The sequence below is a fragment of the Hippocampus comes genome, unplaced genomic scaffold (assembly GCF_001891065.2).
Source record: "Hippocampus comes isolate QL1 unplaced genomic scaffold, H_comes_QL1_v1.1 scaffold86, whole genome shotgun sequence".
NCBI lineage: Eukaryota > Metazoa > Chordata > Actinopteri > Syngnathiformes > Syngnathidae > Hippocampus > Hippocampus comes.
Genome location: NW_017805882.1, coordinates 293813 through 309794, shown reverse-complemented (window position 1 = coordinate 309794; position 15982 = coordinate 293813). Strand labels below are relative to the sequence as shown.

Below are 15982 nucleotides of genomic sequence, written 5' to 3'. Positions count from 1 at the left end.
AGACAGCTGGGATAGGCTCCAGTATGCCTGCGACAGTCATGAGGATAAGCAGGTCAGATAATAGATGGATAGATTGATGTTTTGTTTTGTTTTTCTACGGAAAAATACAGTTTGCATGGCACAAATGATATAGACTGTGTATCAGTACACACACACACACACACACACACACACACACACATCCATCCATTTCCTTCCAATGTCCTCATGAGGGTGATCTGGAGCCAAACTTCGGTCTAGAGCTGGGGTTCACCCTTGACTGGTCGCCAGCGAATCGCAGTGGACATGATAACAAAACAGGTTGTTAAGATCAGACACCAAGCTGGCCACTCATATGGGCATGATGACCCATTCGACTCCTGCGGATGGCGGGGGCATTCAGCCATTCGCCAAACTCAAGAGCCAATGTGGAATGTGGCGCCTTCTTGCATGAAATTTAAATTGTCAGCATTCTCCCAAGGACTTCCAATTTCATCTTGTATGGTAAGATACCATTTGCCATTCGTGACTTACTGTAGATTCTCATACATTTAACAACAAACACTAAATAAATTAAAAAATAAATACACACTGTATGTACTTTAAAAACACCGTGCCCTAGTAAGTTTCTGAATTATAATTCACGTGACACTGACTCGAAACTTTCATCATGCGGAAAACAAAATATGAGCACCAACAGTAAGATTTTGGGTTTCTAACCCCATTACATACAAAGAGGCATATTAACCCACCTAAACCTTGGTTATTGGAGAAAATCCCATTAGCATTACCTAAATCTGCTGTTCCCATCAAGCCGAGTGGCGCGTACACATGAAAAGGTCGTCGCCAAACGAGGATTAAAGCGAGCACACGACAGCGGCGTGATCAGTATGCTGGCGGCGTCTCGTAACTCTCCATGGTGCTGAATGACTGATGCTTTATTAAGGAGCAGCTCCAGGCAGCTTTAAAACACTCCCTTTGGCCACGCTTCAAATGCGTTCATAGTCTTGTGTTTATGTAGGTCACTGTCTTCCAAAAACTTTGCTAAGATGGCTTTTCCTTGATTTTGGGGCGCTCGGCATGATGATTCACAACCTCTGACACATACTGTACGTACTGTACTGTTGGGATTTTTTTTTGCTACACTTCTCAAATCTCAGTTTTCCCAGGGGTCAACATCTTGGCATAATACTTGATTGTGGCGGTGGTGATGCTTACCTTGGCTGGAGGGGGTGACCTGAGCCAAAGTGAGCACGCATACGCCCAAGAAGCACAATGACACCGCCATGCCGGGAAGGAAGAGTTCGGTCGTCACACCGCCAGCCGCGTTAGGAGAGCCTGGGGAGGAAGCAGAGGTGGAGGTGAGCCATGCGGAGTGAAGAGCTGCACCCGTTGCTTCTGTGCATAATAATGATGTGCGTGTGCTCGCATCTTTGCACTCGCTGGATGGATGCTGACACACATGTGAAATGCAGCAGATGGGAAGAGGCAGAGTAACAGACAGACAGAGAGGAGAGTGCGAGAGAAACCGAGATAACAATTGAGCAATCGAGCAGCAAAGTCTTTCAATCTGCTGTTACCATGGTGACAGCCCAGTGCAGTCTGGGGAAGGAGAGAGCGATGGCGGGAGAGAGCGAGAGAGAGAGAGAGATAATACAAGGCCGCAGAAAGAGAGAGAGAGAGAGAGAGAGAATGCAAAGACACATGCTGGGTTTGTGTACGTCTGCATTTTTAAGAGTAAATATGTGAATGTGTGTTGAAAGTCCGTCGTTAGCCCCGGAGCAACACTGGCCGCTGACCCACAAAACAATCATAATTTTACAATCCACACGCAGCTTGTTGAAATCACTCACAACCACACACAGTCACATACACTCACACACACATTAGACCACTTTTCAGTAATCCTAAATAAATGATGCAGCAGAGACAATCTCCCCCACCCCCTAAAAAGGAATGGCGGCCTACACAGCTGAATGTTGGCTGAATGTAGGTGAATGTGCGATGCGCTGCAGTGGACTGTTACAGTGCACAGAACAAACATGATGCAAGTACACTAGAGCATAAGGAACAAGAGTAAGATGGCTGCTCAATCGAAACTCAACACAAGACCCTGAATGGAAGGAAAATTGAGGTTGAACTGCATCATGTAAGCCTGCTGCTATAATACAGTGTGTGTGTGTGTGTGTGTGTGTGTGTGTGTGTGTGTGTGTGTGTGTGTGTGTGTGTGTGTGAGTGTGATTAAGGGTGGGCGATATACATATCGTCATCGATATTACTGTCAACGTTGCTTTCAGCATTTTACATTATGGAGTCTCTCAAAAAGAAAATATGTCCTTTGATTGGCAGGCAGCCAAGTAGGAGAAAGTCATGAAAGTCTTCATTCTGCATTTCAACGGGCAGGATTCAGTCATGTGACTCGGTGGCCCTTGCCAAGCAGAAGACAGCACAATTTCCAATTGAGGAAATGGTAGAGTCTCCCATCTCAGTGAGTAATTTAATAGCAAGACGTAAGTCCACGCTGCGATTGGTTGGCAACCAGTTCAGGGTGTCCCCCGCCTATTGCCCGAAGACAGCTGGGATAAGCACCAGCATGCCCTAAGACCCTTGTGAAACTAAGCGGCTCAGGAAATGGATGGATGGACGGATGAAAGTCCATGTCCCCACCCTGGAAATGATTTGGGGTTAACAAGACTGGCATTGGTCAAAATAACACTGTGAGAGGGGCTAAAACGGTCGCCGTGAAGAGCGATTCAGTTTCAGCACCATGAAGCATAAAGAACGGTTATGAGGGAAAACTTTGCGACTCCAAAACAAGAACTACTGCTCACAAAAACATAAGTAAAGCTGTCCAACACAATCAGAAAACCCTCACCCAGTTCAGAATACTGGTACCACACACTGTACTACCCGCAAAGCAAGTAAACGTTGGCGTGACATCACTAACACTGCCATCGGCGATATGGCTTCACTGTTCGCCTAACATTCATTTCTTACATACTCATACTCCACATCATCGCCACGTTTACAACCACAGCACATGCATTGTACGTGTAGAACAATTTCAGCAACTTTCTGTCAAAAGATCACAGCTGTATTTGATGTCACTTCCAGTGTATATGCTATAATGGTACTGGATGCTGTGTCTCTCTTATCGTCTGTGTTTAAGAACAGTCCACAAATCACATATTGCAGAGTGTGCCACAAATCAGCATATATCAAATATTATGATGATTTTTTTTTCATTCTGATGGCTATAGTTGCCGGAAATGGTAGACCTTTGCATACTCCACATCAATCCTTTTCTCATTCTGATTGCTGGAGTAGTTACAGTACTTACTGCAGCTCAAAATGATCATGTTCAAAATGGAGTAATAGGAAACAAACACCTAACTTTAACCCGCAATAATCACAAGTGCCCTTGGTTGTCTGTTGATTGCTATTTATTGTTTTATTTGTTTATATTGATCGATCTATGTCTTTACATCTTTTTATGCAGTTCAGTTTTGCTGCCCTTATTTTCAGCTGCGTGTGTTTTCAATGCACTGCATGTTTGCACTGTGGTTGAGAGGAAAGAAATTTCATCTGTGCTATATGTTGCACATATTAGCATTTGACAATAGAGCTGACTTGACTTGACATTAAGGTGACGAACATATTCACCAAAAATCAACGAAAACACCCTATAGCCTGGTCTGAAACTGAACTTCTTTTGTGCGTGTGTGTGTGTGTGTGTGTGTGTGTGTGTGTGTGTGTGTGTGTGTGTGTGTGTGTGTGTGTGTGTGTGTGTTTCTGACAAGACTTGAAAAGGGTTGCTGAAGGATGACGGGTTAGTTCTGCTTTGAGGTGAACTGGGTCTCGGAGAAGGTTATATTTAGGCTTACATTTACAGCGGGGAGGTGGAAGTAAAAAAAAAAAGCCAAAGCGTGTTCTATGAGTTTGTGGGATGAGGCTACATCGGTTACTACTCGACTCATGTTGTGTGTGTGCTCACATGTGACTTGTGCTTCTCTGCAACCTCCTGTTTGATAATGACGGGAGACAGATTTAGGTCATTCCTTCACAAACATCCAACATGCACAGACTACAGCAGGAGAGTGTACCCAACACACAGACACACACATAAGCACACACAGCATTTCTAACCCTTGAGGGAATATTAGACAGATTACATCCGATTTCCAAGTTCAACCATGCTTCACTAAAACCATGTCCACACCATGTATTCGGTTGAAATGATACTAATTTACATGAGGAGCATGTTCTTTGTCCACATCATGCGCTCACATAATTACACGTATGCATGTTCCATCACTCAAAGAAAAACATGGGACCAAAAGAATACTTGAAGTGAGTTAGTTGCCTTTCCACTGACGTCCGCTGAACCAACACCACTGTATTAAAGGCCTGAGGACCACCGTGACATACACACACACATACTCACCCCTACACGGTCATAACAGTACATAAAAAGGCTCCCTCGAATGAGACCCTCTCCAGTGTTATCACACGCACAGATACTGGACACACACACTAACAATTCGAGTGCGCATAAATGTCTCATCTCAGCCAAAAAGCCTTATGGCGGCATGTTCTGTTTCCCCATTTCTCTCTCTCTCTCTCCCTCTCCCTCTCTCTCTCTCTCTCTCTCTCTCTCACACACACACACACACACACACACACACACACACACACACACACACACACACACACACACACATACATGCATGTACATGCTCAGACACACATCCTTAAGCACATCCTTAAGTGTTGGTGCAGAGTAAGTAGAGCAAGGACACTGATGGGCCTTGACAAAGCCACACACCCAGTCCCCCTGTTCACATCAACGCGCTCCCTGCCTGCAACCAGGATGCAGCCCCGGGCCACCGGCCGGCCTACTTGAAGGAGCGGCAATCTAAATGAAAGTGTGTGTGTGTGTGTGTGTGTGTGTGAGTGGGCCTGGAGTGAAATAGGCGCGCACAGACAGGACTGCGTGTGCATAGGTGATCACACCCAAACACACTCTGGCATTCTGCTTACACTACGGTAAAACGTCTTAGCAGATGGAAAATTAGAACCAAGTCCCCACCCCATTTGCCCATCCTCTTCAAATCAGTAATATACATACTTATGTATGGCAAGTGAATCTATCAACATAATAATTTGAATAAATTCTTTGAAAATTGCATGAATTTGGGTGAGGTTGATCCTCTGTTGAAGAACATCCTCTTTTCACAAGTACTTTGTAGTAGTGGTGGGAATTCTGGCTCTTTTTAGAGAAGTGGCTCCTTTGGCTTGGCTTACCCCCCTCCCCCCCCACAAAAAAAAAAAAAAAAACAACTCTTTCGGCTTCCAAACAGCTCTTCTAATTTTTGCTGCTACTTCCAGTAATTTACAGCATGCCTTTATTTGCTCTACATAGTCCTCCAAAAATATTAAATACAAAAAAACCTGCCCCGCAACCCTTGTGACGGTAAGCAGATCAGAAAATGGATGGATGGTCAAAAAAGTTGAACTATTTACATTTGAACTTGTGACACTTTAAGCTTTTTTTCCAACAAACTAATTTTAAGTGAAATAAAACAGAATAATTAAAAAAACACAACACAACAAAATGTCAATTAAAATAATCCATCCATCCATTTTTTTAATCCGTTTATGCTCGTAAGGGTCACGGGCGTGTTGGAGCATAGCTGTCTTCGGGCAGTAGGCGGGGGACACCCTGAACTGGTTGCCAGCCAATCGCAGGACACACAGAGACGAACAACCATTCACGCTCACACTCACACCTAAGGACAATTTCAAGTGTTCACTCAGCTTGCAAGGCATGTTTTTGGAATGTGGGAGGAAACCGGAGGAGCCGGAGAAAATCCACGCAGGCACGGGGATAACATGCAAACCCCGCACAGGAAGGCCGGAGCCGGAATCGAACCTCGCACCTCTGCACTGAGAGATAGAAATGTTGTAAACAAAATCATTTTTTTCCTCAGCATCCTGATATCTTGTCTCTTGTTAAGACTTGCATTGAGAAACGGCAAATGCCTCAGCTTTGAGGAGCTGATCCGGTTTCTTCTGTGTCGAAATGATCTGCCCTGTTTTGGAGAAGATTCTCTCAGGAGGCGCTAACGTTACTGCAATTAAGTTTCCAGCATCAGCAGCAACAGATGCATTGAACACACTTGCACCTCGATTAATCATTGTTTTACCTTGCAGACTCTACACTCTCTGTATTGTCAATCAAGTTTAAATGTGTCGAGATTCTACCTTGCCGTTGTCACTCATTTTCCTCACTATTCCTTACTGCCAGCGGCCCCTTGCTGTTTCTCTCTTGTCTTTCTCGCTCCTCTGTGTGCCGGGTGAAACTCTCACCCCTCTATGAGGAGAGATTTGACTAATAATTATTCTTTACAGACTCAAAATTATATTTGTGATTTTCAGGTGTTTTTTTTTTTTTTTTATGGTTGTGGGTGCATTTTTTTAAATTTTTAAATATTCAATTCTGCTTGTGAAGTGTTGAATGTGCATTTGGGAATGAGTGGGCATTCGCATTTATTTTTGAGACAAACTTCACACAGATTTCAGATAGTCGTGTGGAAAAGGCCATCACTCCTCCCTCCGCGAGGAGGGAGTGTTGCTGTCGCCATTGAAAAGGAACGAAGACTTGCGGAAGTGATGATGGAATCGCGGTAAAAATAACACGACGAACTGACCGACTGATGATTACAGTTTGGGTTAAAAAAAAAAAAAAAAAGACGGACTGACGATGCCGGACGGGTTCCCGGGCCACTGACTTGTTGTCAATTGCCCATCTCTGTATATTTGCATGACGGCACGAAGTACTGTAGTTCTTGCTTTATTAAATGAATTTAAAAACTTTGAGAAAAGGACTGCCTCTCTCACACAGCCTCTTTAGTGTCCTTAGTCGGATACTAGCTTTTAATGTTTTCATGGTATGATGGGTTTTTTTTTTTCTGTTTGTAAATGTAACTGTACATCATGCACTACAGCCATAATAAAACCATAAAATTACGAGTAAACAGTGTTTACTTACTTAACTTTCTAATGTACTGTATTGGTGTAATTTTAAAAAATAATAAATTCGGGATATGCACATTGAGAAGTCAATAGCCGTGGCATTATGGGAAAACAAAAATACTAAACGTACATCATGAACCACAGCCATAATAAAATTATAAAATTATGAATGCACATTTATTTCATTTTTAATCGTATTTGGGTAATGTAGGCCAAATCCTAAAAAAAAAAAAAAAAAAAGCTTTTTTTTCAAGTAAAAAAAAAAAAGCTTTTTTTTTTTTTTTTTTTACTTGCGCATGCGCAAGTCACTACCCTATGGCATTATGGGAAGATACCATGCTTGTAGCATTTAGCCTACAAGTATGTTTGAACATATTTGTGAGTACATTTGAACGTATTTGCGAGTATGTTCTAAAGCAAAAACATATTTGCCAGTCCAAATATTTTTACTCCACTTTGGCAGCGCCATGCTTTCGTATAGTTGACAGAGATAGTAAAAAATAAAAACATCAAATTAAAAAAGCTGCTCTACCCAAAGCAAGTGATACGTCATAGCCAATAAAGCTAGACTGCCGGAGATGAGTAAAAAATGATTTCAATCACACAGGTACAAAGATTCACACCATAATAAAAGTAACCATAAAATCAAGAGAGAGTAACTGCCTCCTCATTTGGCTGCAGAGTGCAGCACAGCCTGAGGCTAATTTGCTATAAAGCACCAAGTGACAAAACAGGCGTGTGGTGCTGTGCTGCTAATGGACGAGTGATGCGTGAGTGTGTGAAGGGGAGTCAAAGGATGCGGGAGGGACCCAAACATTACACTTCTGACACCGGGCAACAACACTATCTAATGTGGCATAAAATGTGTCATCCGTAATATCTAGAGATTAGACGTGCATTTTAAAGCACTCCACTGCGCCCTGTGTTTGAGATGTAGTGAAGTGGAGTTTCAGACAGTTGACCTCCATGGCTCCCACGGGGCTGGGGACTGCATGCACGCTGCAGTTTGACCACTTACGGGGCTTTCGAGTCCGTGTGTTTGTCTGGTCGATACGTGATTCGGGGGAGTGGAGGTGTCGCCACATGTCAATCATTTGTTTGTTGCAGGCAGGAAACAAAAGGCAACATTCAGGGCCAAATCGGAAGCATGAGGACCAGCATTGCACGAAATGCAGGCTACTGTTTGACCTTCAGCATTTGTCGCTGGACGCAGTGGCAAGCACGATGCACCACACCGAAAAATTAGAGCAAATTGCAGGCAGGATATATTTTCAAAGTTGACTGCTTTTCATGGCCTTAGCTATGAGCCTGCACCTTCTGCTCTGTGCCAGAAGGGCAAACAGAAGTGATATTTGCTATCTCATCTTTTGTACACATCTTTAAGAAACTCCTCAAACACCACCTGCTCAGCAGAGTCAAATTTAAATCACAATTCCTCTTTACATAACCATTCAATCATTTCCTGATGAAATATTGAACACCGTCCTTAAATAGCACTATACAAGTACAAGTTATTTTGACTTTGAAGGGGGATAAATTTTGAAAACTGTAAAATGTAAACGTTCACATCCCCTGCAATGTCATCTGCTGGTTGGGAATTTCTGAATCATGGGAACTGTTTGGCCTTCTGTCTGCCGGTGATTTTTCTGCTGTATGGTGCAAGATTGTGATGAAATAATGTTGAAAAATCTGCTGCGAAATGTTCCGAAAAGAAAAAGAAATGTGCTACAGTTAATAAAGTTGATTGATTTTAACAAACATTATGTGCAATTCTGAGGAAAACTAGAGAGGCAATAAGCTTACTTTTGACTGAGGCGTGCTACAGTTAATAAAGTTGATTGATTTTAACAAAAATTATGTGCAATTCTGAGGAAAACTAGAGAGGCCATGCCGACAAAATAAGCTTACAAACTTTTGACTGAGGTGAATGACTTGGGTCACCCGCTATACAAACACAACCAGTTGCTCCTCTAATCGAGTCCTTCCTGATTGAGCAACAAGCAGTTTCATGTCACAATCCTAAAATCCGTGGCTCGGCTTAACTTTTTGTTGACAACGCACTAACGATTTGCGATAGTTAAAATTGAACAGGTTTAACAACGTTTATCGTCATCGACCATTTTAAGATCACTGAGGGGAAAAAAATCACTCTTAACAATACCCCACACCACAGGATAATCGCTTCAGAATCTATTGGACATCCAAAAATGGGCCTTTGTAGATTTTCTTCAGAAGTTGGGAATCATGCTCCCCAAAAAAAAAAAAAAAAAGCCTAATTATCAGTATGCGTGTACCCCAAATAAACAAATAGAATCCAGCTGCATGAATGCTAAACTGGTGATGAAAACCGTAGCAGTTTATTTGTCCTACATGTGTCAAGAGACAGATGCTTTGTGAAGAGAAAACTGAGGTAGATTTTCTTTCACCTGAAGAATAACATATCGTCTCAAGGCAGCTAGAAAGTTGATTAAATGTTGATAAGGTTCCTCACATATTCATCAAGCTTGTAATCCTACCCCCGGCAAGCATCCTCTGAGATAACAGCACACTGCGTTCCAGTGACTCATGGCGCTTTCTCGGTATCTGAACATCTCCAGGATTTACAATATTGCGCCTGAGTTTATCCATTTTTTTATTTGAACTCTGTCCATTTATAAAACACAGTAGCGGAAATTAATAGGCATCAAATGAGAAGATGTTCAGAATTGACAATCTGCATGGAGTATAATAACATGCCGAAAATAATAACTACAGTATCATGTCTGGATTCAAAAGGAAAAAGATGCAAAATATTGTGCTGGATCAGAACCTTTATGCAAAATCTAGAAGTGTACACACTGGAAATGGTGTGTTGCATTGACTCAATGTTATTTCTGGATCTGGATAGCTATATAGTCTACTTAAAAATGTAGACTTTATATCTGGATCCTTATGATTTTATTTCGTGCAACCACTTGAGGAAATAAAATTGAGTAAATTCACCACCATATTTTTCAGTGCAAGACACTGAAGCAAGCCAAATATCTCAGGGTTAGTTAATTATTCATTTTCCATGAAACACAGGACCCATAAAAATGAGCCCTAATATGCATGGAGGATATTGTTCAGCAACGTTTTTCTTACCACCACATGGTGAGGTTTCAGTAAAACTTTCTGTGTCTTCTAAACACATGCTGGTTAGGGTTTGTGCATCAGTGTATGTTGTTGCAGCGAAGCGCCGCAAAATATCACAGCAAAATATCACAGCATGAAATCTTCGCAAAAGAACAGAATAGTTGAACAAAACGTCATTGCAATCGATGAGTGTCCCTGCAACATGGTTATCGACGGCAACATATGACAGAGAAGAGCTAAGATGAGCAGGTTCAGTTTAGCGCTTGTTTGCTGGCAGGTGGAACAGACTGCAGCTAGAAAATCTAAAGGTGGCGCCTATACAGTGAGGACGAAAAAAAGAAAGCGTCTCCTATCAAATGGAGGCAGTGTCTTGAAAAAAATACCACTGCTCAAAGATCACCATACATAGCATATAAAAGGACTCTATAATCTGAGGCTGACCTCATTTTTCTGGACGAAAGTACAAACCGTAGTGAACATGCCATCTTCTGCCTTTACATTAAAAAAAAACAACAACAACAACAACAAAAAATCCTTCACGTGTAAATATACAATATGATTGCTTTTTCGAGTTCAACTGACGGACACAAGACCTGCTTTCGAGCCCTGGAGTCCACTCATCTCTATTTATCAAGCCATAAATCATGCTCTCAGCTTTCCTAATTAACACTGTCATTCATAAACATCGTTACGAACCCGCTGGTGTTATTCTTAACTGGAGGAGCGTCACACTGTGAATGATGTACTTCTCCCTTTGAGAACATTTGATGTCACATGTTCACCAGAGCATTCACGGGACACGGGTTTGACATGTTCACACTTAAAGGGACAGTACCACATTGTATGAAATGTGCCAGTGGAAGGAGATACTCAAACGTTGCACTCTTGTCAGACATTCTTCACCGTGACGGTCGGGCTTCACATTGATGCTGGACAGTGTCAAGTCCGACTGCACAATCAGCAACATTGATGACAAAAGGCCCTCATTACCTCTTCACCAGTTTGATATTGTCCGGCCGTTCGAAGCAACAATCAAATTTCAATTGTAAGATCTGTATTCTCTTCATTCTCGAGTGTTCTCTTCCTTTCGTAGCCTTTTTCGGCTTCCCGTCGATACTACATTTTTTTTTCATGTAATCATATTTCAGCCTCCTATGTGATGCACTGTCAATGTAATCTGCCAAGAGCCTTCAGAATCACGAATGCTGACAAATGTAACTTGCACTTTATAAACAACGCGACTGTTTCTCGAACGACAGCATTTTTACGCCCTCTGATTGTTTGGTCAAGCAAAACTTAAAGCAGGGCTCGACGCTGCGACCATTATGCTCGCAAATGCGGCCATTTTTTCACCGTGTGCTGGTAAAAATGTCATCCGATTGCACAGCGTGAGTGCATGTTTAAACGCTCCGACAGATATATCCACCTTCATGGAACGTGAGTCACGGTAAATTTTTCCTGTACAAATTAAATAAATATCCACATCTGGATGTTTACTTTGCTACGTTAATGACCACCTAACTAGCACTACTTGCTATAGTAAAGGACAGCTTCCCACTCACCTCGCTGTCATTCACCGGGACTGTGCTCTCGTCTATTTTTCGTGGTAAAGGTGGAATAATAAATATTGTTGGGTACTACTGTTATAAAACACAATATGTATAAAGGCGGTTCGGTCTCCAACTATAAAATAATCGCTACCTTTGAATTCTGTGAGTTCATTTTGCAGGCTGATCACTTGGATCACTCGTGCCGCATAACAGGCAGATGCTTGTGAATAAATATTTGTATTACCCTTTATAATAAACTGAACTTTAGTGGTACAAACAGATAGGGTCTTCTTAATGGGAACATGACATTAAACATGGCCATCTCTCGCATTCGGCGATATACGAGGTGCATACAAATACAGTCATACATTTCAAACTAAAACAGGAAAAAAGTCCCTCGATGCAGTCAATATAAAGAGCTTTCTATCAATCTATAACAGCTGACATATATCGAGAAGAATGAGAGGGGTGAAGTCACTTTGCTATTTTACTCATTATAATCAATTTCACTGTTTTTTTTTCTTCTTTTCAGTAATTTCCATGGTATCGTTTCCTTTTTTTCATCTTAACTACTCTGTTTTGTCATCTGCGGCTTGGTGCAAGCACGGTCGTTGTTCCAGTAAGATATTTTGCAAATATATCTTCCGTCACTGTCAATCTTTACATGATACAAAACGATGGTATACCAATTTAGACGACTATACATCAGCAAATATGGTGGCTGGTCGCACCAGTGCGACCAGTCCAAAAGTTAGTCTGCAGTGCTATATAGGCAACATTGAGTAGAGCAAAACACATCTGCAACAACCTGCACACGTACATAGGAGGGAGGAACAGAATAGGAGGGAGGAACAGAATCTCTGGGGAGCATCATGTTTTTTTTTTTTTTTAATTTATTTATTTTTATGTGTTCATGTGCATGTCATCTGTGTCAGGTACCGTAAATTTGGATTCGGAACTGTTCCAGATGATGTACGTAGCACTGGTGCATGCTTGTTGTGTTTTTCTATAAGATTACTGATTTACATATTCATGATTAACACTCATCTGGGCTTTTTGCGACACATGAGAAAAGATGAACAAGGATCAATACTGTTGATGTAAGTTTCCAGCATTAGCCAGTAACTAGCTGCTATACATTTTTTTAAAAGCATTTAGACATTGTTGGCGTGTGCGGGACCTTTTGGTGATCATTTTCATGACAAGAGAGCCAAAAGACACAACTCTCAGTATGATGCAGTCTTTCGAGGAGTCTTTAGTGGAATATGTCCAAACGGACTTGGAACAAATATGGTACATTCTTCTAATCGACTACAACAAAAAAGAACCCATTCCAAATGCATGGGTTGTGTGTGTGCCTGGATTAAAACAAATCAATTCTCTTTCTTTTGCCCCTTGGGTGTCGATATAAATTACCCGTACTTGAAAGCACACCTGATTACATTTTGTTTTCTCTTGCACACACACACACACACACACACACACACACACACACACACACACACACACACACAGCATTATCAATTTTGGTTCAACTACAGGAAATTCTAATCGCACAAATGCAATTAAGGTTTAAATTAATAGTCCTTCAAATCGGAGCATTATTATCTTTGCAAAGACAGACTGTTTGATACAGCGCTTCTGTTTGAATCTAATTAGATTGTGCAAGTGGTCATGATGTTGTGGCCAGCTGGTAAATATATATGCTATAGTTCATTACCTTCACATGCACACGGTGAAGGTTACACATGCAGATAAAATGCAGGCTGACACAAGAGCAGACATCCTGTCAGCCACGGAGCATCTCTCCCCCTTGCCCCTCTCTCCTCCATCCTTTCATCCTTTACTCATCTGCCTCCCTCCATCCACTGCCATGCATGCTTGCCCAGCCTCCTCTGCTGACCCACACCTCTCTGAAATTGACATGAGCTCTCATTCAGTCCGAACACTCTATCACTCGATGCTAATCTTTTTCTCGCGCGGTGTTCAAATTTACAGTGAATTGGCCAAACCAGTCGTCACAGATCGAACGGTGCATATGCAATGAGGTTTTGAGACGTTGCTGAGAAGCTGCATTTGGATCATGCTCACAATGTGCCCCTTTGGTGGGACACGCTGAGACATCTCTATCTGGAAAAGCCTTTGGGACACTTATCACATGAACATGAATATTTCACCGCTCATCTCACACTTGCTTACTACTGACCCATGGAGCTTCATGGTAGCCAAGCTGGGCATCACATCACACCCATCTAATGGCTTGCCTTGCTGAAAAACGGGTCACAAATGGAGGTGCTATGGAGTCCATCCCTGTACAATCAAAACTAATATAATCGACATCAGTTTTGGAATGTAAGGTTAGATGCTCTCGGGGTTCCCTAAGACATGTCTGTGGGTACCCCAAAATGAAATATACTGCATATACTGTATAATCAACTTTTTTTTATTTGTATTTGTTGATATTGGAGTGTTTAGTCTGCTATCGCAAATGCTATTCAGGCTGTTAGGGAGCCTGGACATAAATTAAACCGTCTGCCCATGACGGCAAGGGTATAAAATGCATCGAGACTTTTTCAACACAAGCCCTGAAAGAGCAATGGTGTATATTTTTATGAGCGGGCAGATAAACCTCTGCTGTCATGCCATTGCATCGATCTCCGTACATGTGCATGTGTAGAAGGGGGGGGGGGGGTACAGAGAGCGGGGCGGGGTGCATCCTGACATCTTCTGTCCATATCTTACCGTCAATCCTCCTCCTCCTTCTTCTCCTCCTCCTCCTCGCTCACTGCGTCTCCATCCTCCTGCTTCTCTGCTCCCTCCACTACACTGCCCGTTACATGAAAACCAATGCCCTCTTCTTGGCAGTGGTGATGGCGGGTGATACAGCAGACAGTGAAGCAGTCATTAGGGGTCCAACAACAACTGGGCGCCCCCGCCTCCTCCTCCTCCTCCTCTTCCTCCCTCCTCCAGTAATGAGGGCTCTCTGCTGGACCTCCGTCCACTCGATGACGTCCCCGACTCTCCGCTGCACTGTGCGTCACGTTGGTACCCTCATTCCCACGGCGTTCATGGCCACGGACGTCACGGGCTGTTGGCCTTGTTGTAGATAGGTCCGATCGGCTTTGCGGGAAGAAAATAGACGACCAAAGATAAACGTGAGCCGCAGACCGCGTGCGGACCTCTTTCGACGTCTACACTTCACCGAAGCCCGTTGTTGTTGTTGTCATGACTGCGCATCTTCCTCCGACATTGTTGCAACACATTCTTCTTTGCACTTATCGCCAAATCGCGTCGAAGTGAAAAGGCATCATCACGACGAATTGTGTTCAGTCGCGACACCAAGGGCGGATGCCGTATGCTTTCTATTTAAAAAAAAACAAAATGTGCCAATTTCGTCAAATTAAACGCTCCTGCGTTTCTAAAAACACATACACACACACACCCAGATACATTAACAGCTGGACCGTCAGAAGCTATGTTTTCCCGCTTCTGGCATCGCCTTGCGTCCGTCCTCTGTTCTCCGAGTGCGCGCTCTCGCTTCATCCGCTGGTCCGCTTGTTGCGCGTTCTGTGCTCGGGAGCGTGCAACGCCTGCCTGTGGTCGTGCGCGTGTATTTCCGCGCGCGCGCTTGTGTGAGTGTGTGCGCGTGTGTGTCTGTCTGTGTGTGTGTGTGTGTGTGTGTGTGTGTGTGCGCGCGTGTCGGGTAAGTGCGCTTGTGTGTGTGTGTGTGTGTGTGTGTGTGTGTGTGTGTGTGTGTGTGTGTGTGTGTGTGTGTGTGCGCGCGTGCGCGCGTGTGCGCCCAGTACATGGGGAGTGGATGCTTCCATCATGTTCTATAAGGTCTGTTTGACCAAGCAACAAGCTGTGTATCCAATAAATCGTCATGAAAAACAGAACGAGTTTTAGGGAATGATTTGTTGCTATTTCAGAGGTTATGAAACATGTATTTCGTCATCATTAAACCATTTTGCTATCTACCAGGGACGTCTGCTGCAGTGGTTCTATAATCTGTTCCACCCAATACCAGCTCAAATAATCATTGGCTCTCCAAGTGCCACCATTATGAGCAATAACAATATATGGCAGCACAGTAACCCGATAGCCTTTTACTACTGTAGCAGTTCTACCCCCTAACCAAGTTTGTCCTCCGTGGTCGCGAGTGTGAGCGAAGGTAGCGAATGTTGAGTTCCCTTCAGGGTTCGTCAAGGTCCGAAAACAGCTGGGATAGGCTCCAGCACGCACTGTGACCCTTGTGAGGATAAGCTGATCAGAATATGGATGGATGGGTGGATAGTTTCAATATC

General features: G+C 43.0%; 1 protein-coding gene across 4 annotated transcripts in view; it reads right to left on the bottom strand.

Annotated features, from left to right (window-relative positions):
* The window catches only part of LOC109527487 (adhesion G protein-coupled receptor L1), a 33981-nt gene extending 18686 nt beyond the window's left edge, over positions 1 to 15295 (bottom strand). For all 4 annotated transcript variants that reach the window (XM_019889470.1, XM_019889472.1, XM_019889473.1 and 1 more), the window contains exons 1-2: positions 14421 to 15295; positions 1198 to 1317 (exon numbers count right to left, since the gene is read on the bottom strand). In XM_019889470.1, the coding sequence (XP_019745029.1) occupies positions 1198 to 1267 (70 nt within the window). In that variant the 5' untranslated portion in view covers positions 1268 to 1317; positions 14421 to 15295. The remainder of the gene's footprint in view (positions 1 to 1197; positions 1318 to 14420) is intronic.
* Positions 15296 to 15982: the final 687 nt, after the last annotated feature.